The sequence below is a fragment of the Sminthopsis crassicaudata genome, chromosome 6 (genome assembly GCF_048593235.1).
Source record: "Sminthopsis crassicaudata isolate SCR6 chromosome 6, ASM4859323v1, whole genome shotgun sequence".
NCBI classification, from domain to species: Eukaryota; Metazoa; Chordata; class Mammalia; order Dasyuromorphia; family Dasyuridae; genus Sminthopsis; species Sminthopsis crassicaudata.
Window position 1 is genome coordinate 85,055,551 of NC_133622.1, and position 24,709 is coordinate 85,080,259.

At 35.1% G+C, this 24,709-nt stretch overlaps 1 protein-coding gene across 19 annotated transcripts in view; it reads right to left on the minus strand.

The window, feature by feature from the left end:
- NEK1 (NIMA related kinase 1) overlaps positions 1-24,709 on the minus strand; it is a 156,897-nt gene that overhangs the window by 31,347 nt on the left and 100,841 nt on the right. For all 19 annotated transcript variants that reach the window (XM_074276485.1, XM_074276480.1, XM_074276477.1 and 16 more), the window contains 6 exons: positions 17,768-17,863; positions 13,865-14,014; positions 11,503-11,568; positions 11,196-11,418; positions 8,266-8,418; positions 6,714-6,938 (listed from right to left, as the gene is read on the minus strand). In XM_074276485.1, the coding sequence (XP_074132586.1) occupies positions 6,714-6,938; positions 8,266-8,418; positions 11,196-11,418; positions 11,503-11,568; positions 13,865-14,014; positions 17,768-17,863 (913 nt within the window). The remainder of the gene's footprint in view (positions 1-6,713; positions 6,939-8,265; positions 8,419-11,195; positions 11,419-11,502; positions 11,569-13,864; positions 14,015-17,767; positions 17,864-24,709) is intronic.

The window sequence follows — 24,709 nt, forward strand, 5'->3', positions numbered from 1 at the left end:
GGCATGGACCCACATTTAACACCACATACTAAGATTAGATCAAAATGGGTCCAAGATTTAGGCATAAAGAACGAAATCATAAATAAATTGGAGGAACATGGGATGGTTTACCTCTCAGACTTGTGGAGGAGGAAGGAGTTTGTGTCCAAGGGAGAACTAGAGACCATTATTGATCACAAAATAGAACATTTTGATTACACCAAATTAAAAAGTTTCTGCACAAACAAAACTAATGCAAACAAGATTAGAAGGGAAGTAACAAATTGGGAAAAAATTTTTACAGTTAAAGGTTCTGATAAAGGCCTCATCTCCAAAATATACAGAGAATTGACTTTAATTTATAAGAAATCAAGCCATTCTCCAATTGATAAATGGTCAAAGGATATGAACAGACAATTTTCAGATGATGAAATTAAAACTATTTCCACTCATATGAAAGAGTGTTCCAAATCACTACTGATCAGAGAAATGCAAATTAAGACAACTCTGAGGTATCATTACACACCTGTCAGAGTGGCTAAGATGACAGGAACAAATAACGATGAATGTTGGAGGGGCTGTGGGAAAACTGGGACACTGATGCATTGTTGGTGGAGTTGTGAAAGAATCCAACCATTCTGGAGAGCAATCTGGAATTATGCCCAAAAAGTTGTCAAAATGTGCATACCCTTTGACCCAGCCATACTACTACTGGGCTTATACCCCAAGGAACTACTAGAGAAGGGAAAGGGTCCTGTATGTGCCAAAATGTTTGTGGCAGCCCTTTTCATAGTGGCTAGAAGCTGGAAGATGAATGGATGTCCATCAATTGGAGAATGGTTGGGTAAACTATGGTATATGAATGTTATGGAATATTATTGTTCTATAAGAAATGACCAACAGGAGAAATACAGAGAGGCTTGGAGAGACTTACATCAACTGATGCTGAGTGAAACGAGCAGAACCAGAAGATCATTATACACTTCAACAATGATACTGTACGAGGATGTATGCTGATGGAAGTGGATTTCTTCAACATAGAGAAGAGCTAATCCAATTCCAATTGATTAATGATGGACAGAACCAGCTACATCCAGAAAAGGAACACTGGGAAATGAATGTAAACTGTTATTTTTACCTTCTGAATCCAATTCTTCCTGTGCAACAAAAAATTCGGTTCTACACACATATATTGTATCTAAATTATACTGTAATATATTTAACATATATAAGACTGCTTGCCATCTGGGGGAGGGGGTTGGGGGAGGAAGGGAAAAAATCTGAATAGAAGTAAGTGCAAGGGATAATGTTGTAAAAAATTACCCATGCATATGTAATGTCAAAAATGTTATAATTATAAAATAAAATAAAAAATTAAAAAAAAAAAAAAAAAGAAAAAAGAAAAAAAAAAAATAAAATGTTGAGAATGAAAAAAAAAAAAAAAAGAAAAATGAGATAGGAATTCATGTCACCTGATTCAAATGACTTATAAAAAAACTTGCTATAACTGCTGAGTCACTGTCAGTATTATATGTGATCACAGAAACTGGAAAGGTACAATGTGACTGGAGAAGGGCATACATATATCTTGACTTTCCAAAAAGGAATACATCTGCAAACTTCTGACCAGTGAGCTTGACTGTCCAGCATGGTATTATCAAGAACAGGTCTTTGTTGATTTAACTACTATATTTGGACATTATATGCCCTCTTTTGAAAATTATCAAACTTCATTACTTCCTTAACTCTCCACAGTTGAGATATTAAAACTTATAAAGTTGCTTAGAACTATTCTCTTTTAATCTCTAGCCTATCCAAGTACTATTAGTAATTGCTTCTTGTCAATAAGGTATTTCCTTTCTTAAAACCTTGTCCAGGCATTAATTTCCCATTTTTCTAAAGATTTTAAGTTCCAAATTTTTCCTTTCTTCCTATTTTCCCTCCCTTTCCCCCAAGACAGCAAGCAATCTGATATAGGTTATATATGTACAATCATTGTAAACATATTTCCATATGAGTCATGCTATGAAAGAAAAAAAATCAGAACAAAAAGGAAAACCAACAAAAAAGAAAAAACAAAAGTGAAAATACATTCAGCATGCAGAGTTTTTCCCCTGGATGCAGATGGTATTTTCCATCACAACTCTATTGGAATTGTCTTGGACCACTATATTGCTAAGAAGAGCTAAGTCTATCATAGTTGATCATCACATAACCTTGCATAGCACACATTCTTGATGTTTCTGTGTGCAATGTTCTTGTTCTGCTCATTTTCCTCAGCATCAGTTCATATAGTTTTTGTGAAATTCAGCTACTTAACATTTCTTATAGAACAATAATATTCCATTACATTCATATACTACAACTTATTCAGTCATTCCCCAACTGATGAGCATCTCTTCATATTCCAATTCCTTGCTACCACAAAAAGAGCTACTATAAATATTTTTTGCACGCGAGTTCTTTCCTCTTTTTTTATGATCTCTTTGAGATATAGACCCAGTAATGGCACTGCTGGCTTAAAGGATATGCAGTTTTGTAGCCCTTTGGCAGAGTTCCAAATTGCCTTTCAGATTGGTTGGATCAGTTTATAACTCCACCAATAGTCATTGCACAGCAAGGAAATGTTAAGTGTCTGGTGCTGGATTTGAACTCATGTCCTCCTGACTCCAGGGCCAGTGCTCTATCTACTCTGCCATCTAGCTGCCCCTAGGCATTATGTTTTGAAGCTACAGATAGAAATGTCCTTGATACTTGTAATATTCATTTCTTTACTTTCTCTTTTATTGTTACTTTTCCAACCTTGCCATCCCAATAATTGACATGGTCCCTTTCTACCACAATATTATGTTTGAAGGTAAAACAATAAATTACATATCTTATTTTGAAAAGCCCTACACTTTGAATGTCCTTCTTTGATGTATTAAATTATTATTTTTTGAAGCAATTGGGGTTAAGTGACTTGCCCAAGGTCACACAGCTAGGAAGTGTTAAGTGTCCCAGACCAGATTTGAACTCAGGTCCTCCTGACTTCAGGGCTGGTGCTTTATCCACTGCACCATCTAGCTGCCCCTGATATATTAAATTCTTACCCACCATCCTTAGCATTTTTATACATCACCAACACAATCCAGTAGCAAGAGATACAAAGAGAAATTCCACTCAAAATAACGGTCGATAGTATAAAATATTTGGGAATATATCTACCAAAGGAGAGTCAGAAATTATATGAGCAAAATTACAAAACACTTGCCACAAAAATAAAGTCAGATTTAAATAATTGGAAAGACATTCAGTGCTCTTGGATAGGCCGAGCGAATATAATAAAGATGACAATACTCCCCAAACTAATCTATTTATTTAGTGCTATACCAATCAGACTCCCAAGAAACAATTTTAATGACCTAGAAAAAATAACAACAGAATTCATATGGAAGAACAAAAGGTCGAGAATTTCAAGAGAAGTAATGAAAAAAAAATTAAGTGAAGGTGGTCTAGCTGTACCTGATCTAGAACTGTATTATAAAGCAACAGTCACCAAAACCATTTGGTATTGGCTAAGAAATAGACTAGTTGATCAGTGGCATAGGTTAGGTTCACAGGGCAAGATAGTGAATAAAAATAGCAATCTAGTGTTTGACAAGCCCAAAGATCCCAACTTTTGGAATAAGAATTCATTATTTGACAAAAACTTCTGGGAAAACTGGAAATTAGTATGGCAGAAACTAGGCATGGACCCACATTTAACACCACATACTAAGATTAGATCAAAATGGGTCCAAGATTTAGGCATAAAGAACAAAATCATAAATAAATTGGAGGAACATGGGATGGTTTACCTCTCAGACTTGTGGAGGAGGAAGGAGTTTGTGTCCAAGGGAGAACTAGAGACCATTATTGATCACAAAATAGAAAATTTTGATTACACCAAATTAAAAAGTTTCTGCACAAACAAAATTAGAAGGGAAGTAACAAATTGGGAAAACATTTTTACAGGTAAAGGTTCTGATAAAGGCCTCATCTCCAAAATATACAGAGAATTGACTTTAATTTATAAGAAATCAAGCCATTCTCCAATTGATAAATGGTCAAAGGATATGAACAGACAATTTTCAGATGATGAAATTAAAACTATTTCCACTCATATGAAAGAGTGTTCTAAATCACTATTGATGAGAGAAATGCAAATTAAGACAACTCTGAGATATCATTACACACCTCTCAGATTGGCTAAGATGACAGGAACAAATAACAATGAATGTTGGAGGGGATGTGGGGAAACTGGGACACTGATGCATTGTTGGTGGAGTTGTGAAAGAATCCAACCATTCTGGAGAAAAATCTGGAATTATGCCCAAAAAGTTATCAAAATGTGCATACCCTTTGATCCAGCAGTGCTGCTATTGGGCTTATACCCCAAGGAACTACTAGAGAAGGGAAAGGGTCCTGTATGTGCCAAAATGTTTGTGGCAGCCCTTTTCATAGTGGCTAGAAGCTGGAAGATGAATGGATGTCCATCAATTGGAGAATGGTTGGATAAACTATGGTATATGAATGTTATGGAATATTATTGTTCTGTAAGAAATGACCAACAGGAGAAATACAGAGAGGCTTGGAGAGACTTACATCAACTGATGCTGAGTGAAACGAGCAGAACCAGAAGATCATTATACACTTCAACAATGATACTGTACGAGGATGTATGCTGATGGAAGTGGATATCTTCAACATAGAGAAGAGCTAATCCAATTCCAATTCCAATTGATCAATGATGGACAGAATCAGCTACATCCAGAAAAGGAACACTGGGAAATGAGTATAAACTGAGAGCATTTTTTGTTTTGTTTTGTTTTGTTTCTCTTCTCAGATTATTTTTACCTTGCGAATACAATCCTTCCTTTGCAACAACAACAAAATTCGGTTCTGCACATATATATTGTACCTAAGATATATTATAAGATATTTAATATGTATGGGAATGCCTGCCATCTAGGGGACGGGGTGGAGGGAAGGAGGGGAAAAACTCGGAACAGAAGGGAGTACAAGGTATAATGTTGTTTAAAAAAAAAAAAAAATTACCTATGCATATGTACTGTCAAAGAAAATGTTATAATTATAAAAATTAGTAATTTAAAAAAAAAAGAGTTAAAAAAAAATTCTTACCTACCCTATAAAGCTAAACCCAAATGTCACTTCCTCCAAAAAGTCTTCTTTGATGAGCTGGTCAGAAATGATTTACCTCACAATGCATGTGATTTGGAATTTACTCATATATTTACCATGTGTCTGTTTATAATATTTATTTTTATATGCAACTATGGGAGTCTAACAATAGTATAGAAATGCAAAATAATGAAGAAACTTAAAAACCTGAAATTATATGTACTTCTGGAATGAAGTTTGAAAAGAAAAAAGGTAGCCATAAAAAGTAAAGAGACAGCTTTAAAGAACTTTAGGTCAACATAATAACATGCACATACCAGGGCCTGATCAATGTTCACAGAATAAACAAATGAATGATGAGAACGAAGTAAACTATGTTGCTGGTTGAGTTGTTTCTAAACACCAAGAAAGATAGGCTGCTTTTAATATGACCAAGGATATTATCAGCAAATGGAAAGTTTGCTCGCTATGAATATAAAATTCCATTCTTGAATCAAAATAGCATTTATGTAAAAAAAAAACCTGACCTATTTTATTATAGTAAAAGAAGTAAATTCTATGGTTTAACCCATGAAGTCTTGTTTAAGGAATTATAGTACTGTAGCTTGATGTAGACAATATTTCATTATATATATTTATCCAGCAAGTATCTTTGTAGAGATGCATATTTCAGAATAGTAAAAAGTATCTAAATTTGAAAGTCTTGTTTTTATTTTATAATCACCTTATTCAAACAAATCAAAAGCCAGTAAAAGATGATCATAAAATATTGTGGTTGGAAATTCTGCAAATGCTAGAATTTGGCAATTTAAGGTTATAGTTCCAGCTGCATGTTGGAACATAAGTGTTGGCCATAAATGTGACCACAAGTTCTTATAGATTATAAAGGAAAAAATTCTAGGTGTATTCAAATCCAAAACACCGTAGAACAGAACAAGTTATTTTGGGAACCAAAATTTGAGAATTTCTTTACTTATATAGAATTTCAATTTTTTTTTTCCCTGAATATGGAACTTTTTCTTTAAATCAAATTTTAGTTCATTTAGGATTTTTAGTTCCTAGGAGAGGGAGTGTGATATAGAAGGTAGAAAATCAGGAAGATCTAAGTTTAAGTCACAGCTCTAATAAGCACTGATTGGGTGATCCTGGACAAGGTTCTTAAACTCTAAGGCCACCAGGTAACTTTCTAAGACTATACCTCACCCTAATCTGCATTGGTAGAGGGAGTTTCCTTACTGGAAAGACCCTCTCTCCCCCTCTGACCTCTCCCTCCAAATGGATGATTCCTCCTGAAGATCCATTTAAGAAGGGAATCTAGGTCAAACATGTTTCATTCCTTTCCAGTGACATTCTGGATCTTTCTTGGGACAAGTGGAGTACCTTCCTTCTTCTTATCCTCCTTTTAGCTTCCTTTTATGAGCTGTCTTCCCTTATTAGAATTTAAGCTCCTTGAGGGCAGGGGCTGTTTTTATTTATATTTGTATTTCTAAGGCTTAGGAAAGTGCTTAACAAATGCTCATTCATTAACTGTCAGATACAGATCAAAACCCAAAAAAACCCAGGAACCATACCATCCAATTTTTCTTCTATCACAACTGGTTTTAATGCCATCTGTAAAAATTCATCAGCTTCCTTAAGTTCTGGCTCTTCAGAAACTTTATTATCATCCTTATCAATTACAGGTGAAGGATCCACATCAACATCATCCTTATCAATTACAGGTGAAGGATCTACAACAAATTGTACTTCTTTTTCATCCATAACGAAGGTTTTGTAATTTTTTTCTTCAGGAGATTCTGTGAAAACAAATATCCGCCCCCGCAAGAAAAAAGAAAAAAAATGATAAAGCTTTCCAAAGGCCTAGAATTTCATTTCTAATGATATGTGAAAAACAATTTTTAAAAAGTGCTGCTAATAATAAGCAATCCTGGCTATACTCAAGGGTAATACTCCCTAAGTTCCAGGTTGCAGAATTCTTACTGAAGTAGTTGATTTGTAGAAATATCATCAACTGCACTTGAATTGCACAGAATAGTTAAGGCAGATGTCAGAATGTGGAGGAGAAAAGCATGCTTCGCCCCCCATCTAAAATATTCTGAAAAACAATATCCATTAATATCTTAGTTAGTTTCCTATAACAAATTATGGAGTCTAATCAGATTTGTGCTCAGAATTTGCCTGTCTGAGGTTTGAACACCATAAAAGAAATGCTTCACGAATATTAAGGGAAGCTTTGTATGCCTTCAGTTATAGGGTAGGCTAAAAGCAAGGGAAGAAAATCTAATTGATAGAGAACTCAAAATTTTAAAAAGTGAATGTTAAAAATCTTTTTTAAATGTAATTGGGAAATAATGAAATAAATTATACACACATATACACGTGAGAAATTATTTTGCTATGTTTTCATTTCAAATAATGGATAATGTAGAGTTCTTTTTTTATTTTACATGGGTTTTAGCTTTTCTAATATATTCTATATTTTTATAATAAAAAATCAATTTTTCCTAATAAAATGAGTACATGGAAATTATTCAAGCATGGCAAAGAGGATTCTGGTTTTAACAAAGACTTTTTTGGGCTAACATCCTGTTAGCAGGCTTAGAGAGGTAAAGTGAGTTGCCCATGGTCACACTGAGCTAATGTCAGAGGCAGAATCAGAATCTAGGTCATCCTGACTACAAACCAGAATTACTGTATTTTACAAATGCATCTTGAAAAACTCAATAAACCATGTTTCTTAGATATTATCTGTTATACTCCCACTAACTTAGCAATAAACCTACTATCCAAATCACTAGCAGAGAACACATATCTTATTTAATTAAAAGAAAACAAAACAAAACAAAAAACAACCACCTTGTTTTGCCAACAAATTCTACCCTATAACATGACTTTTCAGACTTGCTTTTATATTTTTCATTTCCTCTTACTGGATCACAGATATTCTCAAAGCAAATGTATTTTAACCCCCTAGGTTAAGATGAAATCACAATCAGGTTACATTTATCACCTGAAAAGACTTATTAAAAACCTTTTTTAAATAAATGATACAATGTCTTATTCATATTTATGTTCTTACCAATATTAAAACATTTACTTAAAAATATTTAGTTCCATTTTTACCATTTTTAAGCATTATATCATCCAAACATTGTGTCTGAAGTTGGAGTTCAGCTTCTCCAAGAATCTTAAGCACAGAATCTGTTGAGCTTTTCCCCCAGGTTCTTCTTGGAGACCCTTCAATATCTAATTTAATAACATGTCCTAGTGTACGTTCTATAAGAACAAAAGAAGTAGGGAAATTGAGTGGTTATTATAAAAAGGTCACTATGAAATTATTACAACATGAGATTAAGCATATCATTTGCATGGTTGACTACAAGTCAGCAACTTAATTTTTAAAAATCTACTTTTAGTGTTCATATAATATTGTGCATTTAGAGCTGATTTTTAAGTGATTAGCAAGGTTGGGAGACAGAGATCTGTTGGTTGGGAGATGGAAAAAAAGAAAAATCTTCAACTAAAGAAAAAAAAAGTTTTGTTTTCCTAGTATTTAGCACAAAATCTAGCACAGAATATAGCTACTTAATAATGTTTGATGATATGACTAAAATATGCTCTCAATGACAGATAAGTAATGCTGCATGCAAACTAAGCTAAGAAAGTTAGAAAAGTTAAGTATTAGATTGGTCTAATAACTGATGAATTTTTAAGCAAAAATTTTTGTTAAATTTTTTGTTTTTGTTAAACAAAAAACAAAAAACAAAAAAAAACAGAGACCATCTCAGGAATGAAGGACGACAGTCTGCTTTCATGGAAGCCTGACCATGGAGTCAGGAATTCTCGGGTCCAAGTCTCACATATGATTGTAATCTGGGACAAGTCACTGAACTTTTCAGGATCACATGCAAATTTCTAAGGCTCTTAGTTGCTTCTCTCTTCCCACTCCCTCAGATGAAAGCAATGTATCATACTATCAAAAAAATGGAGGACATTCATCATGAGCTGCTTCTTCTCTCCTCTTCCTCATTCTTATCACTCAGGGATCTTCTGCCACTACTTCTTCCTTCACCTCTGTCTTACATGATTTAAGTAGCTTTACTCCTTACCAAAGCTAACACTCCTACCTGTTCAAGTGATAACTATCCCATGCTATCTTCTCCAATAGGTCACCTCCTCTCTCGGTTGCAGAGCTGGGGACAATCTGCTTTGGGAGAAGGAATTTTCTGCCAGGACCTCCCTACACTTATGAACCCAGCCTCCACTTTTTGTCATACCAAAGTAGTAGATCCAAGGATACATTCTTGTATTGTACTGTACACTTGTATTTGTATATTGTACAAAATTTGAATATTTGTTGCCATATATTTTTTCTTTCTGTATTGACAGTAGTAAATATGTCTTAATTTCTATTTTGAAAATTTTCTGATTCCAGAAGCTTTTGCTTTTATATCTTTTTGTATTAACTACTTTTTCTGGATTTCCTTATAAATTCCAGTCACTCGGGTTTCTGTGAGTAGGCTAATCAAAAGAAAGACTACAATTTAAGTATTCAATTTTATAAAGGAAAATAGGGCAAGTGGGGGAGGATAAGGCATGAACCTGATTCACATTGGATTTATGGGAATGATATACACACTCATTGGGAGGTAGAAATCTATCTTACCATACAGAAAAGCAGGAGGAGAAGGAAATGAGAAGAAGATAGGTGCTGACAGAAGGAAGGGTGGATTGGGGGGGAGGCTGAAATCAGAGAAAAAATTTTTAAAGTGCACAGGGTGAAAAGAGAGAGAGTAGAATAAATAGGGGGGAAATAGGAAAATAAAATAGTAATCATAACTGAAAAAAAATTGCACAGGAAGTTTTTCTTATAAACACTTCACTTCTTAAATAGAGAACCGAGTCAAAGTTATAAAAATAAGAGGCATTCTTCAATTGATAAATGATCAGAAATTTTGAACAGGCAATTTTTAGACAAAGTAATTAAAGCTAAGTCATAGGAAAAAATACTCAATCATTATTGATTAGAAATTAAAACAACTAAGATGCTATCCCACTTCTATCAGATTGACTAATATGACAGAGAAGGAAAATGGGAGATGTTGGAGGGGCTATTGAAAAACTGAGACGCCAGAGTACTACTGTTGGTGAAGTGGGGAGCAATATGGACAATGGGATACAAAACCATCTATGTCCTTTGATTAAGCAATACCATTACTTGGCCTGTCTAAAGATATATTAAAAAAAGACAGACAGACAGACAGACAGAAAGAAAGAAAGAAAGAGAGAGAGAGAGAGAGAGAGAGAGAGAGAGAGAGAGAGAGAGAGAGAGAGAGAGAGAAAGAAAGAAAAAGAAAGAAACAAAGAAAGAAAAATGATATACAAAAATATTTATAGCAGCTTTTTTAATCTGGAAAGACTTACATGAACTGATATAAAGTGAGCAGAACTAAGAGAACAGTGTACACAATAACAGCAATGTTATATGATGATAAAATATGAATGATTTATTCTTGCAATATTCTTGCCTTTATGACAAAGGTAATTCTGAAGAATCTATGGTAAAAATATTCTCTCCAGCGAAAGAACTGAATGTAGGTTGAAGCACACTTCTTTTATTTGTCTTGTGTGTGTGTGTTTGAGGGGAGGAGGTCTATGTTTTCTTTTGCAATATTAATAACATGGAAATAGGGCTTTGTATCACTGTACATAAATGACCTTTACCAAACTGTTGGTTCAAATTGCTTGAATTCTTAATCTGAGGTGAGAGGGAAAAGAAGTGAGAGATTGGAACTCAAAATTTTTTAAAATGATTATTAAAAATTGTTTTTACATGCAATTGGGGGAAAATATTAAATAAAAAACAAAAAAAGATAATTTCCTTTCCTTGATTTGGTTCCTTATGACACAAAATATGCATTAATCAAGACTACCATTTGCTTTTTATTTCAATAAATGCATATTTCCCTTTGTATCATTTAACAGAAATAATATAAAAAAACTGCTTTGCTTTGAAAATGAGAGATTTTCAACAATTTTGTAATTATTCTCACCTGTAGGAAAGGTCTCTTCCATGTTTAACTTGGCTAGAGGAATTTCCAATTGACTTCCTGCCTCCCATTTCTTACGCTCTGATGATATAGATTTTTCTTCCTGATGATCCTTAATGTCTTCATTCATAGTTATTTTACAAATTTCAGGGGTGTGTATCTTTTTTTCTTCCTCTTTGTGAGCTTTGAGATTTTGATTTAGTCTACGCAGTATCTCTCGTTTATTCTGCAATAGTAAAAGTCTTATATTTTGAAATATTTATATAATCTAAAGGAAAGGGTCAAGAGAAAACTAAAAAAAATTACTTACTGAAAGAGCATTATCAGTTGCTTTAATTTCTTCAGAAGTTTCGTGAATGTCAATTAAACTTCCAACCTTTAAAATCAGAAAGATTCAAGATGAGATATCAGAAAAAATTCTTCCTTAAAGATTGTTAATTCTTTTTATTTGATTACCTTCAGTATGAATCTATATTCCCTCATTTTGGCAAAATTTGAATTCTTTTAAATACATTTTAAAAAAATCTCAAAGTCAATCAAATAATAAGCTTAATATTAGCCTACATGCCAATTCTCACTTATTTGATCAAATACGTGTATTATCTAAATTTTTTGTAACCACTATCTTTTTTAGGAAAGAGGAGGGAAAGGGAAAAGGGTTATTTCAACTCCACCAGAGATAGGACAACGAAATGAAATGAACAAAGTTCAAGTTTCTCTATTAACAAGTATCATTAAAGATTTAGTAGATGAAATGACTAAACTTAAATCAAAAATGAGTTTTGAATTTGGTATTTTCTCTGTACAATATTATCATATAGTTGTGAATTGGGGATATTGTTTTCTATTTTAAAAATAAAAGCAAACACGGAAAGTGAGAACTGAGTTGTTTGGAAGATAGCAAATATGCAATATTTCTTTTGATTAGTCTACTCACAGAAATCTGAGCCTTAAGTTTATAAGGAAATCCAGAAAAAGTAGTGAGTTAGTGCAAAAAGATATGAAACAAAAGCTTCTAGAATCAGAAAGTTTTCATAGAAATATTTACTAATGTCAATACAGAAAGAAAAAGTATTTGGCAACAAGTATTATTTCAAATTTTGTACCATTTGGGGAAATAAAAAAACCCAAGACTAGTCAGTTTAGCAGTATTAGAAGTAATTGAAACAAAGAACATTTTATCCAGTAAGAATAGCCGGCAATTAGCAGTCTCTAAGAACCAGAGATGACCAGCTTGATGACATATATATATCTGGGTACCATCTAAAGTTTGGAATAAACAGTGTGGTAGATGCAAAAGAAATTTATTTTAGAAGAAAAAACTAAGGTATTAAAGAGAAAAAAATGTTTCATGAAAAGCAATTGATTCTTATATGAAATTCTCACTAAATGACTAAAAACTTTACATTTGCACAATCAACCATGTTATTGGCAATATATCAACAGGCAACATAAAGAGAAAGAATATACAAATTACTGAAATACCCGAGAAAAACATTGATGTGTCTATCACTTATCAACTATCCTAGACCAATCAATCAATCAACAAGCATGTATTAAGTGTCATGAAATGTGGTAATCACTAGGGATAAATTTAAGAAATTAAGTAATCCTTACTATCAAGTCTACCCCAGAACAGACAATGAAATGAAATAAACATAATTTAATTTACTCTTCACATTAAAGATTAGTAGGTAAAGTGACTCAACAGTAAGTTGGAAATGAGGTTTTATTAAACAGTATTTGAATTTATTGATATTTTCTCCTTTTTTTCCCCCCTGAGGCTGGGGTTAAGTACTTGCCCAGGGTCACACAGCTAGGAAGTCTTAAGTGTCTGAGACCAGATTTGAACTCTGGTCCTCCTGAATTCAGGGCTGGTGCTCTATCCACTGCACCACCTAGCTGCCCCCTGATATTTTCTCTATCCTATATTATCATACAGTCATGAGTAGGGAAGACTGTTTTCTGTTTCAAAAACAAAAGCAAACATGGAAAATGAGAATTTACATTCTGACAAATAAAAGACCCAAATGACGCTGATGCTGGTGGGGGGAGAGAGGGGAGAGAAGTAAATTTAATTTGGTAGAAATAGTTTCAGGATAATAGGCTATAAATTATTTCACATTTATTTTCAAGATTTAAACTCTTTTGATAGCACATGCTTTTTTATCTTTATTAAAATTAGGATTTCCCCCCCCCCCCAACTATCACCCTATACTACTGTACTAGTATCAATATAAAGTTTTGGCTCAGTCCACATTTATTTGTCTATGAGACAAAAGTGAGGAACTAAACAGAGTTTAGATAAAGTAGAGGACTCTTTCCCCCCTCCACCTCCCTCCTCTAAAGCTCTAGGGTATTATCCCATTAGAGGGAGGAAAAAGAAAAAATTCACTAAAAATAAAGGACATTTATGAAAAGTCTCACTTAAAAGAGTACAGGGGGGCTCTGGTGTGCAAATTCTCAATCACAAAAAAATTTCAACATTCTTATGAAGAAAAAATTTGTTTTTCTTAAAGAACTTTTCAGGTGTGGGTGTATCTTCCCTTTCATGAGATATTTACATCATTTATATCAGAAATTGACAACTGGCTTACAGAAAAATTTGTTTCTGAAATATCATTTTCATCCAACCTATTTCTTTCCTTAGTTAAAAATTTCAAAGAACTTACCACACCCACTTCTTTCAAAGCTGATGTAATGGAGATAACTGGCATATTATTCTTCACCTGTAACTGGGAAGAAGGGCTGCCTGATCGATGCTGTGCCTGGGAAGGACCAGGTGCTGCTCTCTCACTGCCTTTTATGCCTTTAGCTTCTAACTGTAAAAAAAAAAAAAAATTAAAAAAAAAAGTTTACAGATGAAAATTCAAATTTGTAGATGAAAAAAGCATATGAAAAAACACATTTGTCAACTTGGTAGATTAGACTTAGATTAAGGGTTTATGCATAACAACATATCCTTGGATAATTTTTATCAAATTGTGTAATATCTTATTTTTTATTACAAAAAAAAGGCAATGAAAAAATCATTGACTTCCAATTAATCTAATACTAATTTTTCTTTTATTTCAAATCAGTAAGTTTACAGAATATAAAAATCATTCTATCACTCTTTAAAATGAATTTGCAGTTTCCAGCATATTTTCCAATAGACATCAAATAGCATTTAAAAATGGAAATATCAATTGTCATAGACAAAGAAAAAGAATGGCACTTTCAGGGTCTGGGCTACTAATTCAAGTTCACTAAACAAACAATTTGGTGCCTTCAGGTATCTCTTTTATCCTAAAATTCCAGTCTATAAATAGCACAACTAATAACAACAACAATTATATTCGAACACTTTTACAGTATTTTATATGTCAAATGCTGTGCACAATTATTATCTCAAGTTAGCCCCTGAGAGGCAGGTGCTATTATTATCCCCATTTTTCAGATAAGGAAATTGAGGCAAACAAAGATTAAGTGATTTGCTGAGGACCAAACAGCTGTGTGTCCAATGTGTGGGCATATCTTGCCTTTCATCAGATATTTTATAAAGTGATCTATCATTTTCAGGATTGTGTAGTTTCTACTATAGATTTTTCTTATTTTCTTTCAAATGCTCTTACAAAAAAAATCATCATAGATGATACTATCAGAAGGACAAGATAGAGATAAAAGTAGAACAGATTTGTCAATATTTTTGTAACTATCTTCATCACTGATAACAATGGAATTACCATATTTGAATAAAGAGTTCACAAGGGAGTAGCAATCCTAAATCCTAAAACATCCATGTTAACCACAATTTTGTCAGCACACTTCTACTGCTAGCCAGTTATAAAAATACATAACACATAATTCTTAATTCACTACTACCATATTTGCTCAAGACTCCAACTTTGAAAAAGTTTCCTTCGGACATTAAAGGTTTTCTTACTAACTTCTAGTCAAGACAGCTACTTAAAACATATACTGATCATTTCCCATTTACCTACTCTAACAAAAACCTTAAATTTGTACAAGATTGCATAATGATCAAGAAATCTAATGAAAAATCAGTTATTTCTTATATTCCAGAACTACACAAAATGGCAGCTAAAGCCCATAGTCAATAGGAAAGGAGACTGCCAGCAAAGCCAGAACTAGCCTAGGCCAACAAGCAGCAGCTTTCCACAGCGTGACCCAAGTCATTCAGTGACATGACATTAGCTATGGAACTCATACTGTATCAGCACGTGGCTACCCTCTGGTCCCTCTGGCTGGAGGGCTAAGTAAGAACTGCTCCTAAAGCATCCATACATAAGAGGTCTTTCATGCCTCTTCATATCCCACCAGCTTCAGGCCTTTGGACTGTTTATTCCTGTGCCAGCTGCCGTTTACCCTCCCTTCTCTTTAACTCCCTTTTCTCCCCATTGGCCTTATAAGCGATGGCTTCATATTTGTATCCCTAGCACTTAGTACAGTCCCTACAAAAGTAGGGACTTAATAAATATTTACTGACTGATAGGAAAGGAGATGAACACACACACACACACACACACACACACACACACACACACGTGTACACACTCTAAAGGAGAGAAAGGGGATGGTTAAGATACTAGAAAAACCACAGATCCTGATCTCATCAGCTCCCATGATCAGTTCTGCTTCTCTAGTCCTAATCTCTCCGCTGATCTAGACATATTTCTAACTGCCTATTGGACATCCTGAATGGGATGTCCTGTAGGCATTTTAAAGTCAGCAAGTCCAAAACTGAATTCCTCATTGCCTCTAAAACTTCCTTTTCCTTATTACTACCTTTCCCATTACATTTCCATCACTATACAACTGGACCTTCAGTTTATCAACTTAGATATCTATCCTCAATACTCTGTTCTCTTACACATTTAGTCAGTCACCCAGCATTTACTGGACATCTACCACTTGCCATATACTGTCTGAAATTCTGGAGAGACAAAGTAAGGCAGAAGAAATTCCCCCACACCCCTGGGCTCAAATTTAGTTGGGGGGATAATACCCAAACAATTATGTACAAATAAGCTAAATAAAGTTAAACGGGACAAAACTAATAAAGAGAAGGCACAAGAATTAACAGAGATTGCAGAAAGCTTCCTTTAAAAGATGAAATTTTAGTAGGGACTTGAAGGAAACAAGAAAATCAGGAGGCAGAGAGAAGGGAGAGCGTTCCATGCATAGGGAAAAGCCAAAGAACAATAAAGGAATCTACTACAAATTTGGATTAAATATATGTTAAGACAGTAAAAATAAGACATAAAAGTGGCAACTAATTCTTTTACTCCTATAAATGCATTTATATAATTCTTAAGTTCTCTCAATTTAAAAAAAGAAAAAAAGATAGACCAGGCCCAAATTCTGAAAATTTCATTATAGAATTTGGGCAAAGAAGTGTATGTGAAACTAGAACCATCAGAACTTTATCGACCACCAGTTTCTGAGGTTCATAAATTTATAAGATATCCACAAAATATGCAACTTGAAAAAAATGTTAATCAGTAACTTTTAGCATGTTTCATAATGCCAACTAGAAAACTATTATTATTGAGAGTTTAAATGCAAAGCAAAATGCAATGGAAATTATGTCTTAAGCACATTTAATTGTTAAAAAACAATCTAGGGGCAGTTAAATGGCACAGTGGATAGAGCACTGGCTCTGAGTCAAGTAGACCTGAGTTCAGATCTGACCTGGCAGACCCCTTAATATGTGCTAGACTGGCAAATCACTTAATTAACCAAATACCTCTCAGAAAAAAAAAAAGGTTTAAACTGAGATAAATATTAATAGCATGTCTCACCATATTAAATGGATCAAAAGGAATTTCACAGAAGATTTCATATACCCTAAAGAAGGTGGAATTAAATTTTCTTCAATTCACATTAAGTTTCTTAAAAATCTGAGTTGCTTTTAGTCTAAGTGAGAGATATCATGGGAAAGCTGGATTCAGAGAGAGCAAGATTTGTGTTCAAGTCCCAGTGCTGAAATAGACTGTTTGATCACAGGCAATTAATATATAATATTTAAACAATAATCACAATTTACTAGATGTTGATTTGCCTTGGCAAAAGAAATTTCCTCACCAAGAGTTTCCTAGTACCAATGAAAAAATAGGTCTGACAAAAAAAAAAATTATCCAAAAAACAATATTACCAAATATTTTTATATATGCCTCTTAAAATCTGAAATATAGTAAGTCTATTTTATGATAGAAAACTTATAAAAATACATGAAATGCTGGTAAACTAGGTAAACATTGATAGTCAAAGTGTAATAGGACAGAACTTGAACTATATTCATTTTAAGAGTGATAAACATATTTGAATAAAAAGGTCTAAAATATATTTTGCCCATTTGGATATTCGTCTAACATGGCCAGCACTGAAATACTAAAATACTAAGTGTTCTCAAATAATCTAGTTATCCACATTGCAGAGAGAGTACACAGTGGTAAAGGAATAGTCTTCATTAGTTTCAAATTTGAAGTATACACATTCATGTTTTGATTAATCTAGAAAAATAAGAAGATACCAATTAGCATGGATCATACAATAACGAAAGAGATTATTACATGTTCTTCCCAAGCTCGCTTCTCTCTCTCATATGCTTCCTTTCTCTTTCGTTCTAGTTGTTCTTTCAATACAGCAGCTCGAGCATTTACCTGAGCCTGAAAATGAACAGAAGTGAATAAGTGCCACAGAAAGAAAACCTAAAGCACACAACTAAAGATTTATGAAACTGGTTATACCTTTTGATCTAGAGATCCTATGGCTATGCATATATCTAAAAGAGGTCAAGCACTAAACTATAAAATATTTATAGAAGTACTTTTTGTCGTAACAAATGACTAAAATTAAGTAATGACCATTGAGGGGAAATGACAACAAACTGTAGTACCTGCTATGTGCTATATGTACTGTGCTATAAGAAATAATGACTCAAGAAAAGTATGGAAAGACTTATATGAACTGATGCAAAGGAAAGTAGAAAGAAGGAAGAAGGAGGGAGAGAAAAAATATTTTACAATACCTATTATACGTCATGTACTATGCTAAATGCTTTTAAAAAATACTATCTCACGACAACACTGTGAAGTAGATGCTATTTACTGGCTCCACATTACAGTTAAGGAAATTGAGGCAAATAAGAGGATAAGTGATAAGCCCAAGGTTACATGGCCAATCAGTGTCTGAAAAGTCACATTTGAACTCAAGTCTTCCTGATTTAAGATCCTGTGGTTTATCTACCGTGCCACAAGCTATTAGAACTGTTTTCCTAACTAGGAAAACAACCTACATGGCTACAAGAGTGAAAATGGAAACAGGAACAACAAAATCTTCAAAGTTGAATGTTCCAAAATTATAATCATTAACATGAGCTACAAAGAGATATGTGAAAACACCTTTTATGCAGCATCTGGGGTATTATGAATATTGGAGCAGTGCATGTAAAACATAAGATTTATTCATGTTTTAATAAGTTCTGTGGGATTCTACCCTTTCCCCTTTTTCCTTATTCTTCCTTTCAGGGAGAAGGTTAATACAGAGAGATATATGGATGATGTCAAAACACAAGATAGCAATAAAAATTAATGAAAGGCAGGCAGGTAAGCAGGGAGGGAGAGAAGGAGGGAAGAAGGAAAGAAGGGAGAAAACGAGGTGTAATATTCGGGCAAGCTTTCTGTCATAGTCTGACCCAGTCTCCTCCATCAGTCTGCCAGTATGCCAGTCTTTTGTCCCCAGTTTAAATACCCTACATAATTATACTGAGTATAAGCCAATCTAGAATGATTATATCATTATATCATACTAGATATATGTGAACTAGAGAACCATTATCGCATCAATTCCTTGTTTCAAGTAGAGTTTTGGCTCTCTACATCTCCCAATTTTTTTTTTTGTTTAGAACCTGACTTCTCAGGAAGGTGAGAATACCAAACGAGATAAGCAGGTTTCCTCTAGGCTGAAGGGTCTTATTGAAAACAGGTATACATAAATCAATCAGCATGGAAGGTATTACACAAGCACATAGTAATATGACACAGGCTAGTAGTGATGTAACAACATGAATCAACATGAGGATTTATACACATCCATAAGTCCAAGGAGGAGGATATATAAATACAATCACACATAAACCTCCTTCAGCGGCTGATAGTCCAAAACCAATTTATTGTCCATTACTTCACATGGCAGGGAATCCAATGATTCCTGCAAGTTTTGAAGTCCTGCAGTCTCATCATCTGTCACAGAATCCAATGATTCCTGCAGATTTTGAAGTCCTACAACAGTCTCATCATGTCTTAGGGAATCCAATGATTCCTGTGGGTTTTAAAAGTCCTGCAACAGTCTTATCAACAATTTTTTGATGTCCATGAGTCAATTGCCATAACTGCCATGCTCTTTCAGTGGTGGGCACAATCAGCAATGGAACTACCCAATATTTCTTGGGTCTTCTTCCTTTCAAGTGTCTTTTCCGTCTCTCTCCGATGGACAAGGTGGATACAACTCATTGGCACCCATTTAATTCCTTCTCCATCTATAGAGATACAAGCAAGCCCTCTCCCCCAAGCAGTTAACTCTTATGGACTGGATCTTGAAACAAGGTGCTAACTTAGTGGAATTGATAGAGACAATGGTTATTTAGCATGGTGCTTAACAATTCTCTAGTTCAGTACATGTACTTAGTACTTAACTATAGTTCTACAAGATTCACACCTTTGATAAGAAACCATATAAGCTTGGACAAACTCAGCCAGAATTGGAACGAGGGAAAATAGTGACCGTGGTGGCAGGCTCTCCTCCTTCACTTCTCCACTGAAACCAAGATCTGGAAGGCCTCCAGAAAACTAGCTGAGCCCCAAGTGAAGGAGAAAAGACTTTGAAGGAGACAATAAAGGATTTGGATTTTAATCCCCTACTTGTGGTGCTTACTGAACTGAAAGGAAGGCTTCCTCCAGAGACCCCAAGAAAACTGAAAAAAGAGAACATTACATTTTAAAGAGAATATTACAATTAACCTATCTGGTCCCTTCCATTCACTACTTTCTGGATCTTTTTGCATCACCTGCTGTTCACACTGGACAATGCCCTTCCAGTGGGTTATAAAACCTGTCTGCTGGAGCCAGTGCATCTTTATCAAAAACTTAATAACATAAAGAGCTAAATTTAGAAGTTCTCTAGGGTTACCTGTGGCTCCCCCTTTTGTTTTTGGAGAAGTGTCAATGTCTGTTTCTCCTCTCTACTATCACCTGTCCTTAAGGATTAAAAGTTATGTCAGTATGATACTGTGCACAAAAGTGTGCAAAATATTTAGAAGTATATGCAGGTTCATTATCTATTTTTATTGCTGTATTTTATTGCTTTATGGCATACCCATAATTTCAAATGCTTGGATAAGGAATTCAGTGACCACTTGGGCTGTCTCTTTTGCTGCTGGTATTGCAAAAGTAAATCCTGAAAAGGGATCTACTACAACATGGATGAAAGACAGATGACCAAAAGATTTATTATGGGTCACATCCGTTTGGCAAATTTCATTGGGTCTCAAACTCTAGAGGGAGAGCAGAAGCATGGAAAGGAAAGGAAGCTGTACAGGCTTTTACTATGCTCCTAGCTTCCTCTTGTTATCTCAAATTGCAAATGTAAAGCTGGAGCAGCCTAATGATATTTTGAATGAGATTCTTGGGCTGCCTGAAATAAAGGAATATTGTCTAACATGGTTAGAAGGCTATCTGCTTTTGAATTTCCACAACAAAATAGGACCTGGAAGTCACTATGAGAGTGGACATGCAAGACATAAATCTTACCTGGATGCTTTCTCACTTGCTCTTGAAGTTCCTTAAAGAGCTGATATATATTAGAAGCCACAAATTTTATTTGGGCTGTGGAAATTCTTTGTATCACACCTAGTGAATAGGCTAAATTAGATATTATATTTATATCTCCTAGATAATAAGTAAGAGTTAGAAGGATTGCATACAACTCATTCTGCTGAGTGGATTGAAAAGGAATTCTGACTACTCTCTTTATAATTAAGTCATAAGAGCATACAGCACAAATGTCATATTTGGATGCATCTGTAAAGATAGTTGGTCCTTTTAAGAGGAACTTTAAGAAACTTTTTCTTCAAGAATCCATTGCCAATTATGTAATAGTCTTATCTTTAATGGAGACCCATGTGTAAAATTTGGAGCCATGGCTAATAAAATTTGCCACTCTGGGATGGTTTCACAGCATACGTGAATTTGTGCATTGGTATAAAAGGTGCATATCTTGTCGGGTCTTATCCCAGATAATTGTATTGTTCGCTTAATGGCCTTTAATAAAATTCTAGCCACAAGCACTAGGTAAGGAGTAAGGCTTTGTTCTGGTTGTGCTGGGAGGTTCACCCACTCTTACCATACTATCTCCTTGATGAAGAACTGCTGTGGGTGCCTCTTGTGTAGCAAAAACTGATATTTCCAAAGGTTTTTGAGTGACTCTTTCAACCAGATTGGATAAAACCAGTTCAACTTCTCTCAAAGCCTCTTGACTTCTTTTGTAAGCTGGCATTGTGAGTTTAAAGCACTTTCTCCTCTTAAAATATCATATAATGATTGCAATTGATAGGTAGTCAAGCCTAACACTGGCCGCACCCATTGGTTATCTCCAATCAATTTCTGAAAGTCATTTAAGGTGTTCAACTTCTTTGTTCTTAAAGAAAGCGTTTGTACTATAAGCACCTTAGGATAAACTTCATATCCTAAATATTGAAAAGGATTGTGCCTTTGAACTTTTTCTGGAGCTATATGCAATTTGTAGTTCCTTAGTGTTTCTATGGTCTTTTATAGACATGCTTCTAACATTTGTTTCTCAGGTGCACATCCCATGTAATGAAATAACATAACTTTTGGAAATGCTTTTCTTACTGCAGTAAGAGCACATACATTTGACACATGGGGGCTATTTTTCATTCCCTGCGGCAAAACTGTCCACTCATATCTTTTATAAGGCTCAACTAAGTTAACACTGGGCACTGAAAAGGGAAATCTTTTCATATCCTCCTTATCTAGAGGGATAGATTAAAAATAATCTTTAATGTCTGTAACCCAAAGAGGCCATTCTCTAGGCAAGTGAGTAGGAGATGGAAGTCCAGGCTGAAGAGTTCCCAATCTGTTTCCATGTTTATTTACTTTTCTTAAATCAGTCAACATCCTCCACTTTCCAGATTTCTTTCTTACAACAAATACAGGGGAATTCCAAGGACTTAGAGAAGGTTGTAAGTGTCCTTGGTCAAGTTGCTCCTGTACTATGTCTAATAAAGCATGAATTTTATTGCTACCCAAGCACCACTGTTCTATCCATACTGATGTAATCAGTTTTCCATTGAATGGGAACAGGTGAGAGTGCAGGCAGGCCTTCAACCGCAGCCCTGCCTAAAAAGCTGAAGTACTCATTTGTAATCCTACCTATTGTAAGATGTCTCTCCCCCATAGATTGATGGGGATTTTTCAACTATAAAAGGAATAAAAGCTCCTGATTCACCTTCAAATATCCATTTCAAAGGGGTAGCACTAAGTTCAGTTACTATTGATCCTCCTATGCCAGACATATAGGTGTCTGCCTTAATCTTTGGCCAGTGACTGAGCTAGTTAGCACGTCTAATGACTGTACAATCTGTACCTGTGTCTATCAATCCTTCTAATGGTATACCATTTACACAGATAGTGAGCATAGGATGGTCAGCTGTCACAGTTGCAGTCCAGAATATTCCTGGATTCTGTTGTTGGGAGTTATCCCCAGATTGCCTATCAGAAGTCTATATCAGTAAACCTGATGCTACTACTACTCATGGGTGATAAGTCACACATTGTCTACCTGTATTAGTGACTGGGATGTTAACTACACATTCCCCAGTTTCCCAAATCAGTGTATGGATGGACACTGTTAGTAAGCACTCTCAGAAGGTGAAATGGTCAAGCCTACTGTGCCTGGAAGCAAGGGATCCATAGACTGGAGAGGAACAGATGTCACCTCTCCAGGGGGTATATATCTCAGTAGGCCCAGCTGCATATAACTCTATTCACCCCAATTGTAATCCCTTTCTCCCATCAGGTTGCTTCCCGGCTGATTGATTATGTAATCCCTTTCTCCCATCTGATTGCTTCTTGGCCGATTGGTCATGTCTGAGTACTGAACTTCTAAAGACTCTCTAGATGTAACATTGGCTGCCATCATGCTCCAAGTGTTTTTTGCCTGGGGCCCTGGAGCCAAACCCTGCTTTCTGTTTCTCTGGGTCAATCTACATTCTGATGCCCAATGGAAACCTGTTGCATTTTGAACATAGGGTTTTTGTGTCTTGTTCTCCCACCCTGTTTTCTCACTCTGTCTCTATGCCAACAATGAGCTTTCAGATGCCCTACTTTACCACACTAAAAGCACTGACAAGTCTCTCTGGAAATCCCTTGCCAAAAGGGAGCCTGTCTTCCCATGTTCGGATCTTGGGAAGTCTGCATCATAGCCTGACTATAAAAGGCATTTGTGCCCACTGTGGCACAGTGTCTTATCATCTCTAAGGGAGCATCCTTGTGTAGTCCTAGTATAATCCTTCTACAAACCTCATTGGCATTTTCATTAGCAAGTTGCCTTATCATAATTTCTGTTACTGTATTTTCACCATTAGTTCATATGACAGCTGTCTGCAAACGTCCACAAAAATCAGCAAAGGGTTCATTTGGCCCTTGTGCTATTTTCATGAGGGCTTCCCCTCTGTCTTGTCTTCCTGGGAGGGTGCCCCTTGCTTCGATAGCAGCAGCAGCAATTTGCTCATATACTGCTATAGGGTAATTAATCTGTGCTAAAGTGTTTACACAAAGACCTAAGCCTGCTAGTTGATCAGAGGTGACTGATATATTAACTCCAGGCTGCCTATTTTATTGGGCTTGTATTCTACATAGTTCACTACACTCAGAAAGCTACAAGTTTTGTCCAGGTTCTAAGCATGTCCTTGCTATAGATTTCCAATCACTAGGCATTAAAATTTCATAAGCCAAATTCTCTAATATCATCTTAACATAAGATGATGTAGACCCATAAAGAGTGCAAGCTTTTTTCAGACCTTTGATAATTTCCAGATTAAATGGAGTGTATTTTCTTTTTTCTTGACCTGAGGAGTCAAACTCTTCAATCACAGGGTAAATTTCTATTTTTAAATCAGATATATCCTGTCCTTCATTTTTAGCTTTAATTAGTACCCCTTGTAATTGTATCATAGGGAGTGGACAAAGCTGCTTCATGGGTGGTGCTGATGGTGTCACTCTCCTTCCCCTTCCTTCCTCCACCCATGAAGGGAAATTAAGGGGGGAAAATCATGAGATGTGGAGTGTCCTAATGGCACCTGCTCAGGTGTAATTGAGATGTGAAAGTGAGAAGCACCACACCCCTTAAGTTGATCAGCACAGAATCAGTCCTGATTCTCCTAGTTTTTCAGTTGCTTTGTTAGAACTTGTGGGATTCCACATAAATCCTTGGCA